Source organism: Pan troglodytes, chromosome 1 (assembly GCF_028858775.2).
Source record: "Pan troglodytes isolate AG18354 chromosome 1, NHGRI_mPanTro3-v2.0_pri, whole genome shotgun sequence".
NCBI lineage: Eukaryota > Metazoa > Chordata > Mammalia > Primates > Hominidae > Pan > Pan troglodytes.
This window is the reverse complement of record NC_072398.2, coordinates 33,314,458-33,330,070: the sequence shown is the minus strand read 5'-3', so window position 1 is coordinate 33,330,070 and position 15,613 is coordinate 33,314,458. Positions and strand designations below refer to the sequence as shown.

General features: G+C 36.4%; 1 protein-coding gene across 1 annotated transcript in view; it reads right to left on the bottom strand.

Annotated features, from left to right (window-relative positions):
• Nucleotides 1-15,613, bottom strand: part of USH2A (usherin) — a 798,713-nt gene that overhangs the window by 154,672 nt on the left and 628,428 nt on the right. The window contains exons 50-54 of the mRNA XM_016938662.4: nucleotides 12,410-12,633; nucleotides 9,004-9,208; nucleotides 5,073-5,270; nucleotides 4,374-4,528; nucleotides 2,172-2,370 (exon numbers count right to left, since the gene is read on the bottom strand). Coding sequence (XP_016794151.3) covers nucleotides 2,172-2,370; nucleotides 4,374-4,528; nucleotides 5,073-5,270; nucleotides 9,004-9,208; nucleotides 12,410-12,633 — 981 coding nt within the window. The remainder of the gene's footprint in view (nucleotides 1-2,171; nucleotides 2,371-4,373; nucleotides 4,529-5,072; nucleotides 5,271-9,003; nucleotides 9,209-12,409; nucleotides 12,634-15,613) is intronic.

Genomic DNA, 15,613 nt, shown 5'->3' with positions numbered 1-15,613 from the left:
TCTTATTTTAGACCACTTAGTGTACTATCTGGAAAACTGCAAGCTGGCAATTCATTTTTGGGAGAACAAAATGATATTCTGATTTCCTTTCAGATAGAGGCAGTGAATGCCTTGGATACGCTGAGTAGGTTGGCTTTCTTCTTCATCTTTCAAATATGATTATTAAAAACATCTCTTACAAGGATGTGATGAGAGTCAGAGAAGTCAAAATGCAAACGTTTCTTTAAATGATAAAGCACCACATAGAAGTAAGGTTTTATTATGTAAAACACCATTATTTCAATCACTTGTGATGATTTCCACTTCAATTAAAATAAGATAGAAGAAATAATTTTGATCATTCAAATATGAGGGCTTCTCCCAACCCCATTATCTTTTTTTTTTTTTTTTTTTTTTTTGAGACAGAGTCTCGTTCTGTTGCCCAGGCTGGAGTGCATTGGTGTAATCTCAGCTCACTGCAACCTCCGCCGCTCAGGTTGGAGTGATTCCCCTGCCTCAGCCTCCAGAGTAGCTGGGATTACAGATGCACGCCACCACGCCCAACTAATTTTTGTATTTTTAGTAGAGACGAGGTTTTGCCATGTTGGCCAGGCTGGTCTCGAACTCCTGACCTCAGGTGATCCAGCTGCCTCGGCGTCCCAAAGTGCTGAGATTACAGGCATGAGCCACCGCACCCAGCCTCAACGCTATCATCATTGATTTAGCCCAGGATCTTGAGGTAAGGAATACAATGTGCCAGGCCAAGAGTTGTATTAAGCACCTTCTGCAGGTTTACGGCCCTTTTGGAAAAATACTGGAGATTTTGTCAATGAATTCTTGCTTATGTGTTAGGGAATTGTGGCATTTAAGAGTGAAAAGTGATGAATTTATTTTGCCACCCTGTGTAAGTGTAACCTGTGTCTCTTCTTAGGAAAAATCAGTCACATTTTCCCAAGGCCTTTCTGCACTTTTCTGTGAGTTTCATCATCTGTGCTATCAACACCCCCTGCAAAAAGTGCAGTCCAATGGAAGGAGGTCATCCACTCAGGAAGTCTTGGAAGGAGGTGGCTGACAATGGGAAAGAAGGGAAAGTTTATACAATCTTGCCCATGGTCTTAGAATTTAAACTTAACAGGGTTGTTTGGGATGATTCAGTAGACTCGAATAATGAACTAAATTACTTAACTTCTCAAAGTATTCTTTTCTGTAAAATGAAGGTAGTAATTCACTGTCCATCTTAGGTTGGTGATGGAGAATCAAATTGCATAGTGCACGCAAAGTGCTTAGGACAGCGTCTGGCACATACTAAGTTCACTTCTTCCCCAAACATTTATTTAGCTCCTATTAATGTGTTCAGGACTATAAGTGCTAGAGGTACAACACTGAACAAGTAGATAAGGTTCCTGCTCTCTTGGAGCCTACATTCAAGTGTGGAGAGACATAAAAAGACAAAAAACAAACACTAAAATATCAGGCAGCGAGAGGTCTATGATGGAAATAAAACAAAGTGATGTGGTGGTGTGTTAGAGAACCTATTGGAGCAAGTAAGTCAGAAAATACTTCTCCTCCCTTCAGAAGTGGCATTTAAGCTAAAACCTGTTAATTATTATCATAATCACTACTAGCAATTATCTAACATATCATTGTACTGTACTAATAGTATATTATTAAGGCTAATGATAATAAACATTATAATAAATTTAAAAAACACAATTGCTATTAATTAACATTCCTAATAGTAACAAACAGTCACAATGACTCCACTGTCAACTAGTCCTGTGTATTAATTATCCACTTGATAGACAAATGTTAACCTCTGGCTGATTTTCCCCTGCCTTCCAGTATATTCTTGGCTATCTTAGTCCCATTAACTATGAGTATATCCTTGGGGAATGAAAATGCATCTTACTGTTTGTTTGAAAAAAAAAGTTAATACTGATGCAAAAACCCTTCACATAATGCATATCAAGGCCAAATATAAATTATTTCTGAAGTTATCTGCTGTTGTGGCGTATTGCTGCCAGTGTGGGCTCTTCTATTAGCATGGATAAGTGGGACCTGACCATATGTCAAGAGAACACGTCCTTTTGAAGTGACCTCATATATCAAACACACACCCCTGGGATGCTTTGCCCCCCTAACCACAATGACAGACTCCTCCAGCAGGATTTCCTTTTTTTTTGTTTTCTCACCTGTGACCGTATGCTGTCTCCTGTCAGTGGTGTCAGTGTGGATGAGACCTTTCCCAACCTGCCTGATCTGGTACTCTTTAATGACGCCGTTTGGTTTCTCAGGGACACTCCAGCTCAGATGCAGAGCCACTGCACTTAGGGCTGTGATGCTTGGTGGCAGGATGCTCTCCGGAACTCCTTGGGTAGTAGCTGCAACTACCTGAAGACGTAGGAATTAAGCAGCAATTTATTGTAATAGTACACTAGCTATCCTGATCAATGAGAATGTCACTTTTGTTTTAAAATGTTGTCTGGCCTGGCATATCATTAGCAGGGGCTTGGAGAAGCAGTTCCCTTTTTTTCATTTTTTTCCCTCCCAACCTATTTAAACAATGAAATCTGACCTTGAATATATTACATAAGTCTCACACTACCATTTATCACAACAGGTTCAACAACAATTTTGACGGCAGAGTGAAGCCCTCGGTGTTTAAACAAGTAAAATCTGGCTGGCAGACTGTCTTACTAGAGAACTCTTGATAACTCTCTTCCATATGGCCCATCAGTGTCTTTGCATTTTAACAGCCTGATTTCATACATTTTAAGCACCAGTAAATATGGAGCAAAAGCCACATCTGAACTTGCTTGCATATAATATGCTTTGAACAGAATAAATGGGCAGACATTTCGGTACTCTTCCCATGATATCTAGGATGACTTTATAGTGTCTGCACCAACTGTCTAAAGAAAGAAACAAGTCAGAAGAAAAAAATAAATAAATCAATTACTTAGTCAATATTGTCAAAACATAGTTTTGGACAAAAATTGGCTTCTTTCATAGAATTAACTTTTTTTACTTTGTAAACAATTGCTTTGCATGTAGCAGGCATGTGGTGTGCCTGTGCAAAAAGCATGGAATTGTTCTAGGACTAATAACTTTTGACTGGGCCAATCAGCTGCCATCTATCTATCTAAATCGTGGCTCACTCAGAAAGGTTTCTAGAAGTCTGTTGAACAAAATGTTGCATTCTTGCACTGTGGCTGAGCAGTGTGGCTGAATGTTTCATTTGGATGGCTCTTGCACATTGTGCAAAGATGTTGCTCTTCTAAAGTTTTAAGCATATGAAAAGAATCAGAGCTACTCTGTGTAAGTTTGTTTCCTCCTGGGCTTCCTCTGTCAAGGCTGGCTTCTATGAAATGTCCCTTTCTTTATTTTACTCCCACATTGTTTGATTGTTTATTTCCAGTCTTCTTTGTGGGCTTTTCTTTCTTTTTCATTTGGTAGCATTCCCCAATGCTCATCATCCACAATATTCCATATTTGTTTCTCTCTATTCTCCTTCCATGTCCATATTTATACTCATTACTTCAACTTCCCACACAGATCTTTCTAGAAACTTCAGTCACTTCTCAATCTGGTTTCTGACCAGATATTTTCACATAAAGTGCCAAGTACTATCTGCTTCCGCCACCCTGCTATCTGATCCTTCTCTTTAAATATATTTTTAAAAAAACTTAACAAAACAGAATCCTATTCTTTTACCTTCAATATTTTTCTCTTTTTTAAAAATTTGCTTGCAGAATAGCACCATGATCCACAAATTACTCAAGCAGATATTTGACAATATCCATGACTCTTTCCTTTTATTTCTGTAAATATAATTGAGTACCAAGTTTTGTAGATTTTATCCCCCACGTCTGTTGTATCATTCTGTATTCTCGGTTCTGACCTCTGCTGCCTAAATTCAGGTCTTCATTATTTCTTGACAAGGCTATAGCAGAAGGCTTGGAACAATTTTGTTTTCCGTGCCGGGCTTTTTTGCCCTTTTCTTCATTTTTCAAAATCAGACAATTTTTGTTCATATCATATTTAAATAGAAACTTTCTTTAACTGAATAATGATTTGGACATTTTTACAGATTTATAGATTACCTAAAATTGGTTGGTGAGGAAAGAATGTGGAAGAAAAGATGGTACTGCTTCAAGATTTCACTTGTTTTTCATTAACACAAGATTGATATTTGGATAAATCTCCCTTGAAATGATATCTCCTTCCAGCCATAGGTATTAGCACTCAGTTAAGGTGACACATGAACACCCTACTTAACACCACTTTGAGGAGGGACATTGTTTTCTTCAATGAAAAAAGCAGTCACAACCTGGATGTTCAGATAATCTTCACACTGAACCCCTTTTCCCAGAGTTTAGGCAAACTCCTCTTACCTTGCTACTGGTGGCACAGCCAGCAACTGTGCAAGCTTTCAGCTGATATGAATATTCCTGAAATGGTTGAATTCCCTCTTTATCAGAGAAGCTCAGTGATGTTCCCCGAAAACGTTCAATTCCATTTCGAAGAAGAATGTAGTAAATAATAGGACCTAAAAGAAGCAGAAAAATGACTGCATTTGAATGTGATATCATTTTAACTATTTGCAAACAACTTACAAGTCTTAGTATTCGGAAGAAATGCGATACTATAGCTTTATTTAATTTTAATTTCCTATTATATTGCTGTCTCAAGCAGTTCCTAATTATACTATTATGGAGGAGATGGATTCTTGACATAAATGATCAAAGAGTCATTTATGTTTATTTCCTTTCACTATGAAATAAATTTACTTTCAATATTAAAACTCTTCCCCCTTCTCTGAATATGCCTTGCTTGTTTTGAAAGCAGCTCAGATATATTCTGGGATTCAAGGAACTTTTACTTCTATTTCATTTATTTATTTAGGCTAAAAATTTACGAGGACTACACCACAAAGTGAGTGATTAGTTGGCACATAATTACAGTTCCTTTTATCGTAACATACTTTTCTAGTGGTTAGATGCATAGGGCAATTAAATGCAGATTGTATTCATTTCAATTTTCTTATGAATTTATGGGATTTTGTTATGTGTATTTTAAAGCTATCTCAATACCATTTGATTGTATAGGTTTTCTCCAGTTTAAGACAATTGTATCTTCAAGATTGTCTATTTTGGTCCACATAGGGGGACTCACTCCTTGAGGCACATCTTCTTTTGTTCTGGCTCTCACAGCTTTGCTGAGTCCTCGCCCATAGCTGTTCCAGGCAGAAATCCTGTACTCATATGTCATGTAGGGCTTGAGGTTCACATCTGGAAAGAGAAAAAATAGACAGGGGAGATTTCTCTTATTTTCATTTTTTAACCATCATATTAAAAGTGAATATCAAAAACTTTAGACATTTAAAAATAAATGTTTAATGCTCTAAACCCTTTGTATATAAATAAAACTCTAATATCTTTATTTTCTAAATATAAGTAACATTTAAAGTATTTATTAGATGCAGGGATACGGAATTGCACAGAATAGAATTCCCTGTTTCTGAGCAGAGAAAGAGGGATATATTAAATAAATGAAAAATAAAAGCACTGGAATCATGTATAATAAGATTTAGTGCTTCACAAATTCATGCAGTTTTGATTCCTAGATGAGACAGGTTTGGCAACATTCTTTTATAGTTTTAGTATCATAAAACTTATAAATTATTGATTTCTGTTACTTTGTTAATATTACTTAAAAATTTTTAAATCATATCGATTATAATGTTGTTACAACATACAGGATTTGAAACTTAGTTTATCATGGTACCACGTTAGTGAATAAAAATGAAAGCATACTCTGCTATCTAGTTCCTTCCCTCTTCCACAAAAGCCAGAACTGAAAACCAAAATACAAACCAACCAACTTTATTAAAACAATAAAACCAAGCCTGCTGAGCTTTCCAAATTGGCAAAAATTGTATTAGATGAACACTCATGTGATTCAGTTGTGTCCCCAAAGTCTTAGTTCCATTTAGGCTTTAATAACTTCGGAAATACCAATGCTACACATTTCCCCTGAAAAACTTACTTGAAAGTTTAATTATTTAAATTTATTTTCCATGTCTCTAATTTGATGAATTTTAATTAAGTATGTACGTATTTTTGTGTGTTAGCTTCTGGATGACTCTTTCTCAGATAGAGCATCAGAAAAGGAGGCCTTCCTCCTTGGCTGCCTGGCCACCTGCTCATCTGCATTGGACATGGAGTTAATTCTCAGTCTCTATGCTTGGATTAATGGAGAGACATTCTCCTTATATACATCTCCTTACAATAAACCCTTCCCTGCCCACTGTATAGAAATAATATGAAAATACAATGCAATAAATTATGGGACAGAACTTCATAAAATGCAGATTGCTCTACAAATGTAAAGCATTATCTTCCTTTTCCATTTTTTTCTGCTCAGGGGGTATCTGCCACTTGTTGCCTGTGATGGCTACCATGAGTCCCCAGTTCTCCCTTCCATCCTGGTCAGAGGCCTCCTGCTTAGAAAACCACATTTGCCAGTTTTCTTTGTAGCTTCTAGTGGTTACATGACTCAGATCTCAATACTTGAAGGAGTATAGAAAGACACTGACATCTTCCACATCATTTTATAAAGAGAAAATTGCATACCTTCGGTTGCCATTCTGGATTCTGGATCCCTGAATGACCTTGTGCGATTCAGTTGCCTAGACCATCTACCTACCCTCAGATGGTCAATATGTTTTACATTTCTGCTACAGCAAATTAAACTACTTATTGGTAATGACTGTTATTCTGTATCCTCAAGCCCACATTACCATTTCAAATCTCATTTGCTGCTTCCTTCTTTCTTCATATAGGGTTGAAATCCCAATGAAAATTATTGTTTGTCATCATAGCTGGTAGTCCTAATGTAGTGACTAGTTATTAGTAGGTATTTAATAAATACTTTTTGATAAATAAATGATTGCATAAATGAATAAATTTTTGTCAGCACTGGTGTTGTCAGCTTTCAAGTGTAAGTTTCTAAAAGAGTCTGACTTAATCTAAATTGTTCTCAATGGAATTATCATAGCACCACTTGTGTGCTGAACATCTTTCATGAAAAAGAACAGTTTGTTATTTTTCATATTCAATTTATAGTATTTTCTGCAGGCAAAGCAATCTGAAATATGGATTTTAAAAGCCCTCATAACATTATATCAGTAGGTGGAAACATCTATTCACTTCTGGAGAGGGCTATTACAAGTATGTATTAAAAGCCCTTCAAAATCTTGATCTTGATTACAAGGGGCAGATAAAAGTAGAGAACTCTCTTAGATGGAAACTCAATAATTTAAAAACGAAAGTCCATGACTTAAATCTATAACTGGGACTGGGAACACAACAGAAGGTTGGACAAATTGTCCTCTATCTGAGGTCTTTCCTAATTAAATTCATTCCAAGAAATATTTTTTGTTGGTATAGTGTTCTAAATCCAAATAACGAGGCAAAGGTAAACAAAAATGCCCTATTCATAAGGATGTTTCAATCTAATAGAAGAGCTGGAACAAGTGTCCAAATCCATATGACACATGAGAGAGCTAGTGAGCTTTGTGAACAATGTGCCATAGCAGCACAGGGACTGCATTGAGGACAAGAATCTTGACCTAGGCCTTGAGTAGGATGATAAAGGAGGACATTTCAGGTGGAATAACAGCTTGAAGTGCATTTGGAGCACTCTGAAAGCAGCTCCTGCACCACGTGGAGTCTTCAAAGTCTGTCCCTTTTGATGATGGCATTATTTGAATATGTTTCTTTCTCATGGCGAGTAACTTTTACAGATCTGACCCTCAGTTTCCTCATCTGTTAAATGACCATATTTATATGATTGCTTTGTTGGTAACTGAGATAAGGTTTTAAAGTACCTAGTGTAGAGATATACCTAATGAAAATGACAAGTTAATGGGTGCAGCACACCAACATGGCACATGTATACATGTAACAAACCTGCACGTTGTGCACATGTACCCTAGAACCTAAAGTATAATAAAAAAATTAAAGTACCTAGTATAACATTGAGACTAAATAATGTTCAATCAACCTTATCTCTGTTCCTTTCTTCCCTTCCTAATCTTCCTCCTCTTATCTTAGTAGCCTACCTTACTTTCTGCACTCTTGAGGTTAGCCGTTATTGCCCCTTGGTTGAGTAAAGCAGACTGATGATTCATGATGGAATGGAGCAATGTTTTGCTTGTTTATTAACCTTAGCTTGCTCAAATTATGTCACTTAAATGGATTCTATTGAATCAAGATGATAGATGATATATACACACACACATGCACACACACACACACACAAACTTGATTTTTCAAAAAACAAGAACACATTTTGTAGAGACTTAAGTAAATGGATGAATAACACAAATTTAATTGATGGCAGAACGGTTTTAGAGATAATTCTAAACTTAACAGTGTTTCTCACACAGCTCAGCCAAAACTAAGCATAACCATTTTGGACTAATTCAGCAGGGCCAAGATGGTACATAGAAATTAATATTTACAATAACTGCAAAGGTTATTGTTTTGGAGATGACCAGCCATCTTGGAGAAATGTCATGCTTGGGTTTACCTCATCCTCAGAATAGCACTGTTAGGTTTTATTATTAATCAGACAGGTTCATCCTTCTTTCTGCTTAAGAGTATAGCAATATTCATTCAATGCATTCAGTGGAAGCTGCATTGCAGCTTTTGAAAAAGAAAATTGGATTTATTGTAAATTAACTGGATATAGCAGTAAAGGTCACAGATATCTCCACAGATTTACCTTAATATGGAATACAACCTTGTTTAAATAGACTTTAACACATTTTAAAGTACTGACTTTGAATACATCCAGATTATGCCTTTAATTACCTTGTAACTAGCTGGCCTCAAAGTATGATGGAATGTATTTATACCAGTATAAGGAGAGTTGAAGTCAGAGTGAAATAAATCTGCATTTTCAGCAGCTTCTCACTAACCGCATTAAGCCATGGGCAGACAGCTTGCTTTCTGTTACCTGTGTAAGAGTACGTGTTTACACTCCCTGTATGAATGGTTTCTTCGGCAGATGAACACATTTCTTCAATTGATGCCTTCCCTGTGGAATTGCGAGACCCTCTTATCACAGTGCAAATGTGGCTGGTAAAGTTGAAGTCACACCTGCCACAGTGTGCTGTGGCTTCCATAGATGCTGGGCAGAGGATCCTGCACTCTTTGGTTTCCTGAGTCAAGTGGTAGGGGTGAGAGAGAGAGGGGTATTTAAAAATTTCATTTAGACATACATAGGGTAGGCTTTTGTGACTTCCAAATGAAATTTTTCCTCCACTTACTTGATGAATGAATATTTCAAAATTTATAAAAAGAAATGAAGGCAGTTTGTATACTAGGAAGAACAATGACTTTGAAATGACACAAATTGGGATTAAAATTTCAGTTTTGCAGCTTCCCAGCTCTGTAACCTTGAGCAAGTCACTTATGTTTTCAAAACCTCGGCTTCTTCAGTGGGGAACATGGAGACAAAATTTACCACCAAGGTTTGTTGTGTGACTCAAATCATATAATTTACCACCAAGGTTTGTTGTGTGACTCAAAACTGATAAGTCTTTAAACTTAGTATACACACTACAAATATTTTATTTTTGCTATTTGATACTTTCCTATGGAATTTTAGAGAAAATAAAGAATGTGATATTTGAGAATTTACACTTCCTGTGTTGTTGGGGAAGTTGGTCCCATTAGAAGTATTACTGATCCAAGTTTTTAAAAATATAAATGTTTCATGAACTGTCATTGTAATTATAATTCTTTATGCTTATAAACATTTTCTCTGACACATCTCCAGATTTTTTATGGTTTTTGATAAGTATCACTTTGTTTTAATCCAAGGAAATTAAATACTTAATCATCCCATATTACAAGAGCTATAAGTAAGGTAATAGTTTTATAATGTGGAGATCTACTTTGCCTTTCCTTTACATAAGTAGCATAATGTATTTAGAATACTTTTTGCTATTAAAATTGATCTCCATTCAGCCTCTCTCTTACATAAAATAAGTTGAATTATTCTTACCAAGTTGGTCAAAATAGTACATTTAAAAATATATAGTGGGTCTGGGCGCAGTGGCTCATGTCTATAATCCCAACACTTTGGGAGGCGGAGGTGGGTGGATCACTTGAGGTCAGGATTTCGAGACCAGACCGATCAACATGGCGAAACCCTGTCACTACTAAAAAAAACAAAAATTCGCTGGGCTTGGTGGCGCACACCTGTAATCCCAGCTACTTGGCAGGTTGAGGGAGGAGAATCGCTTGAACCTAGCAGGTAGAGGTTGCAGTGAGCCAAGATGACACTATATAAATAGAATCCCACTATATATATGTGTGTGTGTATGTGTGTGTATCTATCTATCTATCTATCTATCTATCTATCTATCTATCTATCTATCCTCTAAAAGCCCAACTAAATGACAGTAAAATACTGGTTTACGTGTTGAAAGTCTAAGAAAAAAGGGAGAAAAATAATACACACAAGACCGTGCATACCTTTTTGGAAGCTGGAAAGTAGATGAATGTGGCAGAGACAATGCAATGTGCTCAGTGATGTCCATGTTTCCCTTTTCTCTCTGGGAACATGGGAAGTTGAAACCTGGCTGCAGTAGGAGAAGCCACCTGACTAGATATGTCTGTGTGACTAGTGCATAGAAAGGACGTACTCTATATCCAGGTAGGAACTGTCTGTGTGCAATTGTCCCCTCTTGCGCCTTTTCCATTATGATCCAAGGGCTGCATGAAGCATCACAAGATGTAAGGGGCTTCGGTTCTAGAGATGTTACTTGGAAGACAACTGCCTAACTCATAATGAATTGTAATGTAAAAAAAAAAAAATTGCTAAGAGAGTAGATCCTAAATGCTCTCATCACAAAAATAGAAAACAAAATGCAAAAAGAAACCATCCTAACTTCCACATAGAGGTTCATTGTCATGAAATTTTAGAGGAGCAGGATAAAGAGAACATCTTCAAGAGCTTTCATAGGAAAAGAAACATGGTTACCAACAGAGAGATAGGAATCAAAATATTAATGGAAGCTTAAAACATGCAGAAATGCCTCAAAATTCTGAGTAGACATAATTTTTAACCTGGAATTGTATATCAGACCAAACTATCAATCCTGTTGGAGGGTAAAATAATAGTATTTTTATACATTAAGCTCTTAAAAAATTTACCCTCCATACATCTATATACAAGAAGATAATTCTCCAAATGGAATGAAACTTGGAATCCAAAAAAAAAAACAAAAACAAAAACAAAAAAAAAAAACAGGGGAATCAACACAGGAAAGAGGTAAAAGGAACTCCTGAGTTGATAGCTTAGGGAACACCGAATGGGCCAACTATGTAAAAATCCCATGGTGATCCAGTCCAGACTGGAACAGGATATAAATGTCTCCAGGTGGTAGGTCTTCAGAAAACAAAATGAAATCTACAGACTGAACATTATTATGTATACACACTACTTGATTCAGCATGGAGAAATATTGTCCTCATTAGAATAATTTAACCAACCTTATGTGTTATCTTAATCATTCATTGATACAAAGTGCTTGCAGGGCTTCTAACAATCTCATGAGTTATTTTACATCCCAAAGTGTACAAAGTGTATGTGGTCTACACAAGGACTGTGTAGTTGCCTCATTGAACAAGCGTCCTTCCATTGTCTGTGACCAAGACACCCATTTTTAGTGGTCTTATAATGACAAATTACTACAGAACACGGTAGCATGTTTGTTTTTAAAGTGTCCATGGTCCTTTCCTTAAATTGATAGGTTTCTGGTATCCTGGGTCAAGTTTAATACCCACATACATGACATGGCTGTGTACAAACCATCACCATACAAAAACATAAGTGATTACACCCGGAAGCCTATTCATTCACTTTTGACACAGGCATTTGCTCATCTTGCATTGTCCAAGGGAATATGATATAAATGCAACTAAGCGAATTTGCTGGATCTAAGGTCTCTATCAAAGGAAAGTGGTGGATGATGGCTGGCGGGCTAGGGAGAAGAAGCGCGAATTTCCTCCTGCCTCCATCCACAGTGCTCCCAGGCATGAAATGGCACCATGCAGAGGCCCCAGACGACCTGTGCTGGCTCTTTCAGCGGCACACAGACTTTCAGTCCTGCACTAATCTGAAGTGCTGGGTAAAGCTTCCCTGAGAACAGCTAATCATTATTAATTCCTTTAGAATTCATTGCAATAACATCAATCATAGCGAACTCATTCGGTATTAATATGGATGTAATGTGAAAATGAATAATGCACACAGGAGTTTTTATATTCCTATTTTAGAAAAATAGTTATGAACAATGTATTTCTCTTTCCATTGTCAAATCAGCGCCTCCGAGAGCTTTTCTATCAATTACCTTCATCATCATTCCAGTTGAAATCTTGTCAGAGCAAACATATTTCAAAGGATTATATCCAACTCCATTACAGCATTTCTGGCTCTTTGGAATAAGTTCAGTCTCACAGCATTTTACTGGCACTGGGTCATTCTTTTTAACATGTGCTTTAGACTCTCCACTGGAAGCTGAGCAGCATATGGTATCTGACATATTCACATAATCCTGCCCACAACAGAACATCCCTGCAACAATAAAATGTTATATATGAATATGAAATAGAAAAAGGGAAGAAAACTGAGGCTGCTATAAAGTTTGGTATAAAAATGTCAGGCTCAGGCAGTTGCTGAAATGGTGCAATACCTAAGGTAGCATTTCCCTACCAAGGTGATTTAAACGTGCAGTGAGGGTCCTTCTTACCAAGAGCACTAGACACTAATTAGGAAAAGAACACACAAGAGGAAATGTTCGAAAATCATTCAGCTGGGCCAAACTTCTCTCATGCTCCATAAAAAGAGATAGGTTTCTGTCATGAAAACTGCCTGTGCATTTTGTGATGATAACATCTTGTTGCAGAAGAAGGTTAGTTAAACTATAGGGACTCTGAGAAAGCTCTAGAAATTCATAAGGGAGAAAAGGTCACCCAAGTACTCTGGGATAAGAGCCCAGGCAGAGTGGAAAGGTAGCACCATCCTAGAACTGGAAGCCCTGCGGGAGAAGCAGTGCAAGTTTTGGCTTAGCTTTATTTAGGGTACAAATATTTGTTTCTTGTGAATTTAGCTGCAATGGTAACCATGTTTTCTGCATGAGATGGATTTGGTATTTATTCATAATCAGCTGAGCATGTTCACTGATCAGGTGCACTAATCAGCCACTATTTTTTGAGCCTCACTCTGTTCTAGACCCATCACAGACACAGGTGACAGGCTGGGGGCAGCGGCAGAAATACCTTGTAGAGAGGATCACTGATCCCCACATCTAAATGAAAGACACACGTACCCGAGATACCAAATAGACATTTTCTCCCACCAAATCTAGTTTAATTACCTGCATTTGCATCATTTAGATATTGCCATCGAAGAGAAATGGCAGAAATTTTAACATTAAAGCAGGAATAAATTAACACTACTCTAGAGACAGATCAAGCTAGAAATCAAGGTGGCTATACTGCATGTCACAGTGTTTTTATATTAGAATTTATATCCAGTTATATAGCAGCACAATGTGATGAATGATTTATTTTAATTGGAATTTTGTTTGTTTATTATTAGTTCCGACTGATAACATAAAGAACCTCAAATTCAAAGTGCCCTGGGGTCCTGAATTGTTTAATCTGGTCCTGTGTAAACATCTACATTATTAAAGACACTCAAATAAAAGATCAAAAGTGCTTTTAAAAAAAATCATTGAAAGTAGACATTGGTTTGGCACATGCCTTAAGAAAGATGTTTATCCACACATGACTCCAAAGAACCCTCTCATTCATCTTTTTACTTACAAAAGTCTCTAATATTAAAAACTCTTATTTATGATTAATGATATACACTGATTCTAACAGAGCTTTGGCATACCATGTTTATCTAATGTGATAACTCTTCGAAGTAATTGGTTTACAAATTAACTGCTATATTTATAATTTTAGTGGTTTTAACATTTCTAGGAAAAGTTATCTCAAATAAATACAAAGAGCAGGGCTCATTTTAGTCTGAGTCTGGATTATGGTGGGTATATATGTGTGTATATATAAGTACATACCCAAATACACATATTTATGTGTGTGTAGCTATGTATGTATGCATATGTATGTGTATATATACACACACAAATACATATAAATATATACATACATGAGTGTACACACACACATAAACTAAAAAGAAAAATCCGTAGCTTCAAGTTTTATATTGTTCGGGCATTTTTCTGCCCCTTCTGATTAGACATTTAAATACAACCATGGATTTTTTTACTGTTAATTTTTTCTCTGGCAGTTTTCTGAAGACAATTCATGTTTCTCTTTTAAAGAGCAATCAAAATTTGAAAACTGGCCCTTTAGGGAGCGGAATATATTCTCCCCCTCTCATTCCCAAATTACTTCATGGTTTCACTATGCTTTAAGTATAAAATAAAAATGCAGACATTGACCTAATTTGAAACTCCTAATCAGTCATCTGATCACTCTGAGGGACTTCTGACAGGTCAACTAAAATTTTGATAATGAACTGTTTTTAAACTAGAAAAAAAAGATGCCTTCTTTCACAAAGAGCTTCATCTTTGTATTACTGAATTGAAATTTTCAGCCAAGATCTCACTCACATAACAAGAAGTGACTCCCTTTTTAGTTTCTTTGGTAAACCATTACTTCTTTAATTATTATCAACCTTGTTCCAGTGTGATAAATTGCTAATTACTTAATACCCTAATCAGCATTCATTCTTTGCACAGATAAACTGTGACAGTGCCATTAATTTAAATAGTAATTTCACTTAATGGCCAGAACGGCACACCAGATTTTTATGCAGCATTTTCTGAAGACTGCATCCATCACTGCAATATTCTGACATAAAGATGTCTGACGTGCACTAACTCACTTAGGGAGAGCAGATGTTGCGGAGCAGAGTTTGGTAGTAATTCCCATAGTGCATCACTTCAGCATGAATGAGCTGCAAATTCAGAGACAGACAATCTTCCGAAACTGCATTGCAATAACTTTCGACCCCTACCTAATTTATCACGTGTAGCACTTGACTTTTGAACTTTGACACACGGAATGCACGATTTTAAATATGCCCAAAGAAAAACAAAATAGGTCATGCATTATTGATGGATTGGTCCATTCTTCCAGAGCCTCTTCATTAAATTTGTACAAAAGGTGGAGTGTGTCTTCGAACAAGATGCAGATGTTAGTAAAGTGGTACAGTACACATTAAACTAGTAGGTGTTTATTTTTCAGATGAAAAAGCATATATTGTCTTTCTAAACTCTCTATATATCCAATGGTTTCCATTGATTGGACACAACTGAGAAAATAGTGGAGGAAAAAATTTTTACTCACAATATTATTAATACTTCAAATATGTTACCAATGCTTATTTCATATCTATGTCTAAAAAGAAAAGCATTTATAAGCATATCTGTTGGATGAATTTCTAAATAGTTAAGACTGCAAAACTGGGATTCCATTTTTTTTTTAAAGAAGACCAAGAACTATGTATCATGCCTTTGAGA